At 46.5% G+C, this 13,687-nt stretch overlaps 1 protein-coding gene across 2 annotated transcripts in view; it reads left to right on the top strand.

The window, feature by feature from the left end:
* LOC140502730 (uncharacterized) overlaps positions 1 to 13,200 on the top strand; it is a 48,819-nt gene extending 35,619 nt beyond the window's left edge. Inside the window, exons 2-4 of one of the 2 annotated variants that reach the window (XM_072606669.1) lie at positions 1,338 to 1,464; positions 1,650 to 1,745; positions 9,028 to 13,200. In XM_072606669.1, coding sequence (XP_072462770.1) covers positions 1,338 to 1,464; positions 1,650 to 1,745; positions 9,028 to 11,744 — 2,940 coding nt within the window. In that variant the 3' untranslated portion in view covers positions 11,745 to 13,200. The remainder of the gene's footprint in view (positions 1 to 1,337; positions 1,465 to 1,649; positions 1,746 to 9,027) is intronic. The other variant, XM_072606670.1, reaches the window with a different exon arrangement.
* Positions 13,201 to 13,687: the final 487 nt, after the last annotated feature.

The following is a 13,687-nucleotide window of genomic DNA, read 5'->3' as shown; positions in this document are numbered from 1 at the left end:
CATCCTGGAGACCGATTTGCCACTATGCCCAAAGGGCTATAAAATTATGCGTATCCTTTCTATGATGGCTGGAAAGGGGGCATGAGACCTGCACAAAGACTGGGTACCAGGGGCAGGTTGTCTGGAGGAGAATTCACGAACTGAAGCTTTGTTGAAGTCAAGGTAAAGATTTATTACGGTTTTCAGCGGGGAAGAGTTCTTAGGGAACCTGCAACCTTAAAGGGGTACAAGGAAAGTTTATATAGGATGTTCTGTAGTATTGCTTGTGTAAAATATGCTAACTAGGTGTTTTGGGGTGGGATTAGGGAGTGGTTAAGGAGTGGTCAGTTCTTAAAGGAACATGTACTTTTGGTATCTACTGTGCACATATTTTACCCAAAATTCATCGGGAAATAGCCCAAAATGGGGCTACCTGGAGGTGTGGTTTTAGGCCTGAAACATCACTCAGTCAACTAGCGATCAGGGCTGGCTCAGAAGAATCAGGTTGTTCTCAGTGTCTTGTTAGACAAGATAAATGCAAGGCAGTTTAGGTATGTCCAAGTCTAGGATACATAGGATTGGTCAGTGAGTGGTAAATGTCATTATGACCCAGTGCACAGCCTGTTAAGCCTAATGAGTCTTATGGGTGCAGCTGGCTACCATAGCAGGAAGGGAGATAACGGTTGTTGCTGGGCAGGCTGTGTCCTTGGGCTGGGGAGAAACTGCCTGAGATAGTATTTTGAGGCTAGGGAGAAACGTGATTTTAGAATTGGGGCCCAAGCACCCCATTACTTTGACCCAGCAATGCCACTGCCAGGTTTTTATGCCAAAGAGATAAAAAGCAGGAACAGAAAGGACCTACATATGCAACAATCTCTAAATTCAGTGGTGACAAAGGAGATTGAGGGGAGGGTGGGCAGGCTGTGGGGGTGACAGTGCTGTGAGGAATGACAAGCGGGTGGCCCAGAGTGAAGGGGGCAGCGCCAGGAACGGCCACGTGAGTGGGTGGGGGGACGCTCTGTGAATGATGAGACTCTTCTCCGCCAATGCCAAAAGACCATGATGAGGACACCACCGGCCCTGACTGGATATTTTTCCCTTCCCTTCATCTTATACAGAGTGACTCGTACAGAAATGTTTGATGTGATGGTGCTTGTAGGGTCCATGTCTGACCCTTACCATCTTGGGGAGGAGGGAGGGTTAGCATTTGGAACTCAGAACTTTGAATAAAAATCTTACAAGATTGGAAGGTGGGGAAGCATGGACTCAGGGAGTCCCTGAGTTTGTGGGCAGACATGGGAGTGGATGCCACCCTCTGCCCCTCCTCCTGGACCAGAGCACATGCTTTTGTCTTCCAGGAGTCTGTGACTTTCTGGGATGTGGCTGTGACCTTCACAGAGGAAGAGTGGGGCCGCCTAGCTCCTCCTCAGAGGGAGCTGTACCAGGAGGTGATGCTGGAGAACTATTGGAACCTGGTGTGCCTAGGTGAGGACCCTTGGCAGCCTGCAGGCCCTGGCCTCAGCACCCTCCACTGGTGACCACACCTCAGGTCTCCCCTTGAGCCTCCCTGGCCGGGCCTCAGGAGGTGCTGATGTCTGTCCTGGCTCCTCAGCACTGGGCTACCCCCTAGGTGACTCTGACCTGAGCCATTCTTTGTCTCCCATGGGCAGGTCTGGCTGCTTTTACCCCAGAGGTGATCGTCCAGCTCCAGCAAGGGGACTTGCTGTGGAGGCCTGAGGGAAGTGGTCCTAGAGTCTGCCCTCCAGGTGAGTGACTCTGCCCAGGACAAGGTCCTCCCCCAGATCCCCCAGCCCTCGCTTTGGCCTTCTGGTGTGGCCTGGCTCCCGCCTCCCTCGAGTGGGCAGTAACAAAAGACCAAGCGAAGGAGCAAGAAGCCTTTGTGGAGTGCTCGGCCAGCAGGGCGGGGGGCGGTGGCACCACTGCTGTCTGCTCCCTTGCCCAGTCCTGATATTTTCCTCCGTGCTTTCTGGGGGCATGATGGGGGCGAGGTGGTCCATGTCTCTTCACACTTTGGTCTGTTTTTCATGATATTTGTGAAGACTGGGCTCAGTGGGGTTGAGAAGTGTATCCACACCTCAGGGCTTCTTTGGTTTTACTGGTCCAGGCTTTTCCAACAAACCTTCAGTAGAGAGGTGGTTCAGTGGATGGAGCGCCTGCCCAGGCCTCAGGAGAACCTGGGTTCAAATCAGGCCTCAGGCATTTGACACTCGCTAGTCACTTCACCCTGACTGCTTCCCTGGGTCTCCTCCCCTACTAGCTAAACTCTCCCCTCTCCTAAGGGCTTTCACCATCCTGCCCTCTCTGAGCTGCCAGGGACCCCGGACCCCTCGGGGCTCTGCCAGATCCGGTGACCTTTCATTAACCCTGCTTCATCCTGACTCCGGCACCCTCACCGGCTGCCCCTGTCCTGGGGTGTGTCTGACTGCCGCTCCTCCCCCTTCTCCTTTCCCTCTGGTCTGTCTCGCTCTCATGGCCTCTGTGCTTAGATCCCTGGACTCTGCAGCCCCACATCTCCTGTGGCCTGGAGGGGAAATCTCTCAAATTTCCCTGTTCCCTCACCCCCCCCAGCCTCCCCACCAAGGAGAAGCTTGGAATTCATTCCTGCCTGAGGGACTCTGCCCCCATGCCCACAGCATCCCCCTCCTCATGTTGGGTTCCTCTCAAGTCTCCCTGAATTCCAGCTCACCTCCCACTCACCCGCCACACACCCAGCCATATCCCTCTGGCTCCTGTTACTCCAGCCCAAATCCCTAATCCTCTGTGTGGCACTAAAGCTGCCATCCTAGTCTTCTCACGCCTCCCATTTCCTGTTGGACTCTGGTACCTTCATGCCTCACCTCACACATCTCTGTGTCTTTGCCCTGGGGGCTCCCCAATGGTGGGGATGCCCTTCTTGTCTCTGGCTTCCGTCCAGACATGCTGTTACCATTGGCTTGTACCTGAAAGCTAAGCGGGCACCCAGGCATAGGGGCTTTATGTGCTGGGCTGAGGAGCTTGTATTTGGGGCAGTTAGGAGACACAGTCAGATCTGAGTCCTGGGGACATCCCTTTGATGGCCATGTAGAGGGTCGATCCAAGAGCCTGGCAGAGGCCCAGACATGATCTGTGGGAGGTTGGAGGGTTGTGGATGGGCAGGAGAGTCTGGACTGGGCTGTCCTCTCAAGGGATGGCATTGACAACATGGTGCATGGTGAGTAGAGCTGTCTTCCCTGCTGGAACTCTGGGGCAATTCACTTCTCAGGGTTCTGGGCCTGAGGGGCCAAACAGCCGGTTCACAGTGACCCCTGGGAAATTCTTAGCAACAGGCAGGAAAACCCAGGCCATGTGAATGTCTGACATTCTGTCAGTGCGCAGCCCATGGGGACCCCTTTGTACATTTGGTGACACTTCTCTGTCTCCTAGTGAACGGTGCACAGTTTGGTCCGTGATGGATGGGCTGAGGGGAAGATGCCCATGGGACATTTGGGGCAGGTGACCCTGTGTGTTTGCTGGTCTGGGCTGGAGTTTAGGAGAGAATGTAAGGCTGTGTAGGGGGAATAACTGAGACCCCAGGGGGAAGAGGTAACAAGGGGGTAGAAGAAGGGTGTGAACAGAGGCCAGGTAGAGAAGAAAATAGGTGGTGGCGGAGAGGCAGGAGAACTAGACTGAGAAGAGACCATCAGGTGGGAAATCTGAGGCCTTGGAGTGAACAGTTCCACTGAATTAGAATTCAGATGGTACTTTTGTAGAAGTGGGGACATGGAGGCAGCAGCAGGTGTAGATGAGTCTCTAAGAGAGGCCAGCAGGTTGGAAGAGAACCAGTGGCGTCCTGGAACCCAGAGCTGAGAGAATGTCTAGGCGCAGGGGGTCACCAGTGTCAGAGGCTGCAGAGAGGACAGGATGACTGAGGAAACATGGTCAGATCCCTGAGTGACTGAGGCCAGTGGGACGGAAGGCAGCAAGGATGGATGCCTTTCCTAGGAGGTCGGTTAAGGAAATGTCATGGTCAAGTCAAAGGAAGGATCTTGAAAGATGCCAGAAACCTGGAGGTGTCTAGAGCCAGGGGAGGAGGGTTTGCAAGGAAAGGGGGGGGTGAGGGGAGAAGAGGGGAGAGGAATGAGTTCAAAGGGCAGCCCTGGGAGGAGCCAGCAGAGTTTGGGATGCTGGGCACAGTGGGGGGTCTGGGGTTAAGCTTGCTATCCAGAGAGGCAGTGGGGGAAGCAAGGGGGAAGGTTGTTCCAGGAGCCGGGTGATGCCAGGGCCAGCTAGTGGACAAGAGCTTGGGGGCTGGTCACCCGTCACCACCAGCCTCTGTGAACGTTTGTGCTGGGCTTTACAGTGTTAGGGATGCAGAGAGAGGCAAAGGCCCCATGGCTGCCCTCCAGGAGCTCCTCATCTAATGGAAAAGACAAGAGGACCAGTCTTGGCACCTACCAGGGTCACCTGGCCAGGCTTGGCTCTGTGAGTCTCCTGGACCCCTTTGGCAATCAGGCTGTGAAGCCTGGTTCTATGAAAGAAGCATGTTTTTAAATACCTGGGATGGAATTGCAGAGGAAATGAGCTCTGCTGTAGTTGAGTTGTCCCCCAAGCCCCTCCTTACAGATCACAGGCTCCTTTCCCAGTAACAGTGGCATTGAATTGAATCTTGAAGGAAGCCAGGGATTCTCAGAGGTGGAAGTGATGACCTTCTATACATGGGGGTCCGCTGGTGCCAAGACCTGGGGCTGGTGTGGGTGGGGCTCCCCCCAGCCTGAACGCATGCCACATGTGGCCTTGAGGCTGCAGATAGTGCACACATGGGGAGAACAGTGTGAAGAGACTGGAGAGGGAGGATGGGGGCTGGAGTATAAAGGGTTGTGAGCCCAGGACATTCTGTTTGATATTGGAGGCAGCAGGAAGTCCTTGGAGATCATGGAGGCAGGGAGTGATCACTTTGGAGGCTGAATGGAGGAGAATGAGTGGGATGAGATTGCCCCAGGTAGTCTGCCCAGCAGCCACTGCAGCAGGCCAGGGGTGGGGTAATGAGGGCCAGGGCGGGGACAGGGTCAGAAGAGAGAAGAGGGTGTATGGAGAGATACTGCAGAGGGGAAATCTAGGGTGAGACCAGACTTCTGAACCTTGGTATAAATCGTGGTGTCCTTGATGGTGATGTCAGAGTTGTGCCAAGGGGTGGGTTTAGGGGAGAAAGATAAAGTTCTCTGGGACATTTCGAGATGCTTACAGGGAACTCAGTTCAGACACCCACGAGGTAGTTGCTGATGGAGAACTGGAGCTCAGGAGAGAGGTTAGGGCTTGATTTATAGATCTCAGAAGCATCGGGAGATGATTGGTGAAGCCATGGGAGTGAATGGGATAGCTCTGAGGGTGTACCCGTGGCCAGTGACTGTGGCATGATGAGAGGAGATTTGAGAAGGAGCAGGCAGGTGGGTAGGGCAATGTCAGGAAAGTTGTGAGAAGAGAGAGCAGCTAAGAGAAAGTTGTTGTTGGTGTGTTTGTCCTTCGTTGTCGAAGAGGACCGTGACATCAAGAGGATGACATGACTTGCACTTGACTTTGATTGGAGTGAGGGAGGCTGTGCCAGGTCACCAACCTCACTTTCTTCTTCTGAGCCTTCTGGGTCCAGTGGCCTGATACTCATCAAGATGACTGGAGATGGCCCAGGATGCAATGGGAGCTAAAAGAAAGTAGTCAGTAGTTGAGAGAAAGATTTTCTTTCAAAGAATGCGGGATACCTGGACATAATTGTAGGTAGCCATCAGGCAATCAAGGAGTGTTTATGAAGCCCCTACTGTGTGCCAGGCCCTGAGCTAGGTGCTGAGGGTACAGGTCCAAAGAATAAAATCATCCCTACTCGTAAGGATTTTGTAAGGAGTATAGAAGTAAGTAAATACAGATAGTCACAAGGGAATTAAATACAAGGGCACTTGGGAGGATGGCCTTCTCTTCTCAGGAAGCTGAGCTGAGATCCTGAGCTCCAAGGGCGGAGTGGAGGGCACGTTGGATTAGAGGGGTGTGGGATGGTGTGAGCACCAGGAAAATTGTCCTCCCTGTTCTGTCCCTTGGTTGTTTCTCAAGTTGCTTCAAAGTCTTCCTATTTGTCACTCCTCCTGGCTTCATATTTGTCTGCATTCTTAGCCCAGTTTATTAAGTTATCCTTCAATCAATGGCATTGATTTTCCTTGCAGGAACTAGATGTAACAAATGTATTTCTGGACATTTTTTGTATGTACGAGGTTTTTAGCATTGAAATGTAATTCTCTTAGTATTGTATGGCCTTTGGTGTCATGTGGGGTACATCCATCTTCAGAGAATGGGAGCTCAGGATTCCCCAAGAACAAAGCAGAGGCCCCCAAGGGGAAGCTGCAGCCTAACAGAGCAGATATGGAAGAGTCAGGAAAAGAAATGACAGGTGACAGCCAAGGGTTCCACTGGTATCCTCAGAAGAAAAGGAGGAGACCCTAGCTTTTGGGGAGGATGCAGTCTCCCAGGGCGGGGCAGGCATGGAAGGTTTGTGGTTTGCATTAGTCCGGGTCCTTCCAAGTCCAAGGGTACCAACAGCTTAATGACGTTTTCATATAAAACGTCATTAAAAAAAATGATTTTCCAGAATAACTGAACCACTTGGCAGCTCCACCAAGGGGGCGTCAGTGTGCCCAAGGTCACCCATCCTCTGTCTTTCACAAGCACCACTGACGGTGCCTCAGTGGTCAGTTATCCATTTTTCAAGTCCATTAAAGTAGAGTGCATCAGCAGAATCATATTTAGCACAGTGGGAGTGAACATAGGCACTGAGAGCTCACTCCCGCTCTCCTTCTTTATCATCTCTTTGGGGTTTTGAGTGATGTCTTAGCTTTTCTCTGTGCTAGCTCTGGGCTTGCTCTCTGTTTGTTCAGAGAGTTCTAGGCATGGCTCAGCATCTTTTCCACCTCAACCTGTGATCTTAGATAAGGACCTGGAACCCACCTTTTCATATCCCCTCCAAAACCTCAGCCTCTTCAGCTCACCCCCTCAACTGCAGGACCCACCTCTGATGGCCCCACTCTGATGGCCTCACCCCTGATGGACCTTCCCACCCCTCCTGTGATCTCACAAGCTTCTCATTTCAGAGATTAAGAAGTGAAATCTATCTGTAGCACCAAGCCTGTCTTGATGATCATCCTCATGATGGCTTCTAACCCTGCCCTGGTTTCACTGTCCTCCTTTCTCAGTCTCTTCATGTCTATACTGTCCTCCTCTCCCAAATCAGTGGCCTCCTCGCCCCATTGCCATTTAGCCCTTTCCAGAACCCAGCCCATCTTTGGCTGCCTACTGTACTCTTAGTTACTGCCCACTGCTGAAGAGCTCTGGAGGATGCTCAGCAGATGCAGGTCATCCAGCGCCTACTGACCCCGTGGTGCATCTGGCATCTTCTCTAAGGACTCTGTTGCATCTTTGAAGTTTTCCATTCCTCTCAGTGGAGGACCTTGCTTCATCTTTCACAGAGAACCTAAAAGCTGTCTCTGTGAACTCCCCTTCTCCTACGCGCCCAGTCTTGGTGGTCACATCTGTCCCCTTCTCTCCACTCACAGGGCCGACGCCTGAGTTCAGACCCCAAACCCCTCTTGACTGGACTATTACTGTAGTTTCCAAGCTGACCTCTGCAGCGGTCAACTCCCAAAGCCCGGGGCTGGCCTCCTCTCTTTCTTGCTCATAAAACTCCCCTGGCTGCCTATTGCCTCCGGGATCAGCTCCCAGCTCCTCTCTGGGGCTTTCAAAGCCCTGTACAATGTGGTTTCAACCAACCTTTCTTAGTTTATTTACCCATTACCCTGCTTTGTGAAGGCTCCATTCCAGCCAGCTGGGCCTCCTTGTTCCTCAGGTATGACAGGCTGTCCCTGCCCGGGATATGCTCTCTCTTCACCTCTGGCCGCTTTTTCCATGAGTCATTTCCTAATCCCCCACAACAAAGGCTCACATTTCTCCTCTCAGCTTGCCTTGAACTTATATAGATTTGATATCCATTTTTGTGTGCATATTGTTTCCTCAGTCAGTGAGAATTTATTGAGCACTTGCTGTGTGCCAGGCACTGTGGAGAAAAAAAAATCAAAGACAGTGCCTTCTCTTGAGTTGGAGGAGGCAGCATGCAAACCACTTCCTGACTTCAGGTCTGGCACTCTGTCCCCTGCACCATGCAGCTGCTCCAAACAGCAGTGTACAAGCAGAGCTTTGTCCTGCCTTGTATCACTACACATAGGTAGTATGCTATTGCCCTCTCTGAGGAGGCAGAATGATGCAGTGGAAAGTGGAGTCCAAAGCCAAAGGATTGAAGGCCAGCTTTGATCTCCTAATTAATTGCTCTGTTATCTGGGACAAGTCACTGACTTAGCCAGAGTCACACTATAATATGTATTATATAATTATATATTATAATAATATCAATGTATTATATCATAATATATAACATGTAATAACTGAAATAAGTTTGTGATGATAATCAGCAGGAAAAACTGTGTAAACTGTAGTTGGCAGCACTAATAATAATATAATTCCTTAATCTTTGTAGAACACTTGGCTTATAACCTAATAAAACAGAAAATGGAGTTTTTGTGGTGTTCTGTCTTTTAAATCACTTGTGCAGCCCAGATGTTCGCACACACTATTTGTGCCTGCCGTGTGGTGGAGCATTCCGAACTTACGTTGGTCTCATTGGCCATACTCAGACACACTGAAACTTGACTCTAGCTCAGTGATGTCATTTTGCTCCTCTTCGAGAAAGAAGGACAATAACCAACCAATCTTTAAAATCATTTTTATTCATTTTTAAAATCTAAATGGCATATTATTTTTTCCAAGTACATGTAAAGATAGTTTTCAACATTCATTTTTTTATAAGATTTTCAGTTCCAAATTTTTCTTCTTCTCTCCCTCCCTTCTGCCTCCCTAAGATGGTAAGCAATCTGATATAGGGTATACATAAATCAGTTTTTATTAATGAAGGAGTTAGAAGATAATATTATGTCTACAGTGTCGAGGGGAAAGGAGACATTTACTTTTTTATATTTTTTTCAGATGGGGGTACGAAGGGTTCAGTGCAAAAACTTTGTCTGTCTATGGAAGAATCATTCAAAGAAAGACTCACAGATACTGACAGAATGTATCCCTCCAAGTTGGGAAAAGCCTGGGAATATGATGCCAAGCTAGAAAGACAGGCAGGCAACGAAGAGCAATATTCTGTACCAGTAAAGGTCACCCAAAGGAGACTTCTAAATGAAGTGAAAATCCATAAATCTGGCCAGTTTGTCCAAAGCTTTAGTTTAGGGCCAATCCTTTTACCACAACAGAAGTTACCAGGAGGAAGGAGTCTCCTTAAACATGATAAACATTTAAATGACTTCAGGTTATACTCAATCCTAAGAACATCTACTGAAATATGCTCAAAGAAGACAGTTTGTAAAGATGGTGAGTGTAGAAAATCCTTCACTCACAATTCAGACCTTACTGAACACCAAAGAGAGAAAAGTTATGTATGCAACGAATGTGGGAAGGTTTTCCAAAAGAGAAAGAACCTTACTGAACATCAGAGAACTCACAGTAGAGAAAGACCTTACAAATGTAATCAATGTGGGAAGGCCTTCAGCCAGAATGGATACCTTACTAAACATCAGAGAATTCACAGTGGAGAAAAACCTTATGAATGTAATCAGTGTGGGAAGGCCTTTTGCCGAAACTCACAACTTACTCAGCATCAGATAATTCATACTGGAGTGAAACCTCATGAATGTCATGAATGTGGGAAGGCTTTTGGCCGGAATACAGAACTCACTCGACACCGGAAGATTCACAGTGGAGAGAAACCTTATGAATGTAATCAGTGTGGGAAGGCCTTCCTTCTGAAAACAAACTTTGTAGTACATCAGAGAATTCATAGTGGAGAAAAACCTTATGAATGTAATGAATGTGGGAAGGCCTTTGGCCGGAATACAGACCTTACGCGACATCAGAGAATTCACAGTGGAGAGAAACCGTATGAATGTACTAAATGTGGGAAGACCTTCAGATGGCAAAAACAACTTACTCAGCACCAGAGAATTCACACTGGAGGAAAACGTTATGAATGTAATGAATGTGGGAAAGCCTTTGGCCGGAATACAGACCTTACTCGACATCAGAGAATTCACAGTGGAGAGAAACCTTATGAATGTACTAAATGTGGGAAGACCTTCAGATGGCAAAAACAACTTACTCAACATCAGAGAATTCACACTGGAGGAAAACATTATGAATGTAATGAATGTGGAAAGACTTTCAGTCAGAGTAGAAGCCTTATGCAACATCAGAGAACTCATGGTGGAGAGAAGCCATTTGAATGCAGTGAGTGTGGGAAAACCTTCAGCCAGAGTAGAAATCTTATTCAACATCAACGATCTCATAGTAGAGCAAAACCTCATGAATGTAACGAATGTGGAAAGACCTTTTGCCACAGTAGAGAGTTTACTCAGCATCAGAGGATTCATAGTGGAGAGAAGCCATTTGAATGCAATGAGTGTGGGAAAGCCTTCAGCCAGAGTAGAAATCTTATTAAACATCAGAGAACTCACAGTGGAGAAAAACCTTACAAATGTAATCAATGTGGGAAGACCTTCAGCCAGAATGGATACCTTACTAAACATCAGAGAGTTCACAGTGGAGAGAAACCTTATGAATGTAATCAGTGTGGGAAGGCCTTTTGCCGAAACTCACAACTTACTCAGCATCAGATAATTCATACTGGAGTGAAACCTCATGAATGTCATGAATGTGGGAAGGCTTTTGGCCGGAATACAGAACTCACTCGACACCGGAAGATTCACAGTGGAGAGAAACCTTATGAATGTAATCAGTGTGGGAAGGCCTTCCTTCTGAAAACAAACTTTGTAGTACATCAGAGAATTCATAGTGGAGAAAAACCTTATGAATGTAACGAATGTGGGAAAGCCTTTGGCCGGAATACAGAACTTACACGACATCAGAGAATTCACAGTGGAGAGAAACCTTATGAATGTACTAAATGTGGGAAGACCTTCAGATGGCGAAAACAACTTACTCAGCACCAGAGAATTCACACTGGAGAAAAACATTATGAATGTAATGAATGTGGGAAAGCCTTTGCCCATAGTAGGGAGTTTACTCGACATCAGAGGATTCATAGTGGAGACAAGCCTTTTGAATGTAATGAATGTGGAAAGGCCTTCAACAAAAGCACACAGCTTACTCGGCATCAGAGAATTCACAGTGGAGAAAAATCTTATGAATGTAGTAAGCGTGAGAAGGCTTTTAGATGGAGAAAACAACTTACTCATCAACAGAGAATACATACAGAAGAGAATCCTCATAAATGTGATGAATGTGGGAAGGTCTATTGTCAGAATTCTCAGCTTTCACGTCATCATAGAGAGCAAACTGCAGAGAAAGCTTATGAATGTCGTGAATGTGGGAAGGCCTTTCTTCTGAGCACAACCTTTGCTATACATCAGAGAATTCACACTGGTGAGAAGCCTTATGAATGTAATGAATGTGGGAAGCTTTTCAGCTGGAGCACAGAACTTACTGAACATCAGAGGATTCATACTGGGGAGAAACGTTATGAATGTCATGAATGTGGGAAGGCCTTTTGCCAGAACTCACAACTTACTCGTCATCAGATAATTCACACTGGAAAGAAACCTTATGAATGTAATGAATGTGGAAAGGCCTTCCTTTTGAGCACAACCTTTGCTTTACATAAGAGAATTCATAGTGGAGAGTAAGTGACCTTATAAATGAAAGATGCCTTTGAAAATATGAAATCTTCTGAAGTCTTCATACAGAGAGAGTTTTTAAACATAATGACTGAGAATATGATTTCCTCCAAAGCCAACACCTTATTCCATGTCAATTCATACTGGAGAATTAAAAATTTTCAGCTACCTCATAGCAGTTTCTGAACATTAAAGAAAACCATTTGAGAGGGTAGCTGTATGGATGTGATGAACATGAAAAGGTTTTTGCCCAGAACTACAATACTTAGTGAAAATTAATGAAAACAAACTAAATGGAAACCATATAGATGAAGTCCCTGTGGGACTTCTTACTGCAAGAACCACTAGAATGTCTCAGAAGAATAATAGACACATTAAAGGAAGAAGGAAGAAATTTGGGACCTAGATGTCATAACTTTCAATGAAAAACCAGAAAGATGACAGGTAATGTAGAAAATATGGGGACTCTTTCTAGAGAACTCTGAAAGTCATCAAGGCAGAGGTAAAAGAATTATTTTCAGAACAAAATCAAAGGATGATAAAATTGAAAGAATACTGACTTCTGTACAAAAAAATGTATAATCTTGACCAAAGAATGCATAAAGATCATCTGAGTTATAGGTCTTCTAGAAAAAAATGAAAGGGAAATCATAGTGAAAATTGCCCAGGCATCCTAGAAATAGAAGACAAGGTACAAATAGAAATCATAGATTTCAAAGTAAGTTAAACTAAGTATGACTCCCTGAGAAATGTCTCAGTGAAACTTCAGAATTTCACCATTAAAATCCTTTTTTTAAAATAGGAAACCGAGGAAAAACAGTCTAACACAAACAGTTGTATCTTGTTCATAGGAAATAAAGAGAAAATTCAATTATTCCTGAAAAGTGAAGAAAATTGGTTTGTACCTCAATGTAACATCTCACAAAGTTGAGTTTAACCAAAAATTTTTAAAAAATGGACTTTGATCCAGAGGAGAGTTTTGACTTGCTTCTTAAGGCAGAGGTGAGCATGGCATTAAACATGCAAATTCATCAAATGGAAGAAAGTTAAGATAATAAATCTGAGAAGCAGCACAGCATACATAATATAATGAGAAGTTTGGCCTTGTCAGGAAGAGCCAGGCTCAGGCATTGCTCTGACCCATACTAATGTCTGCCCTTTTGGAACAGTGATCCACTTTCCAGCACCCTAAACAGCAGAAGAGTTGCAGGTTTGTGTCTTTGGTGTTAGTTCCCCAAACACTTATCAAATCATAAATTCAGACTAAAAACAAACAAGTCCATTTAGAAAGGAAAGAATAAGCAGTTAAACCAGTATTTTAATGCTCCTTTTTCTATAGAGGGCTATTTAAAAAAACAATACCTTGTGTTCTGTGTTGTCTTTTTTTGACCAGTGCCTTGTGTTACTGTTGCAGTCCACTCCATATTTCAAGGACGAATAAAGCTGTGGTGTGTCAGCTTCTTCTGTGGTATTAGCACCATTTTTTTTCTTAATCCTGAAATTACTAGTGCAGTCCAGTTTGAAAAACACCTTTTCTAAATTGAAGAAATGCTTGTACTGAATGTTAAATATTAATATCTTTTTTCAAGTAGATGAACTGTTTTTAACCTATTTCAATAGGCTTTCCCCCCTTTGTAATGTTTGCAAGAAACTTTACTGGGAAGCTTTGTACCCCATCCCATCCCAGCTATTTAAGTCCCAGCCCAGTCCAAGATAATGGTGGCTTTGGGCAAGGCCATTCTCAGCATGGTTGTTGGTATCAACAGGTGATTCACCACAAGACAGCAGCTACCTACAATGATGATTCAGCGTTTCATTCTTTAGGAGAAACTGTTTTGTATAATCTGTCCATCCAGATAGCAGTCACCTGTGTTTAAGGCTACTGAAGGTTCTTGCTGTGTGCCAAGGCCTCATCCGCAAACCAACCAACTATAAACTTAGAAGAGGATGCA

This window comes from Notamacropus eugenii, chromosome 4 (assembly GCF_028372415.1).
Source record: "Notamacropus eugenii isolate mMacEug1 chromosome 4, mMacEug1.pri_v2, whole genome shotgun sequence".
Lineage (NCBI taxonomy): Eukaryota > Metazoa > Chordata > Mammalia > Diprotodontia > Macropodidae > Notamacropus > Notamacropus eugenii.
This window is presented reverse-complemented; position numbering and strand designations above follow the sequence as displayed.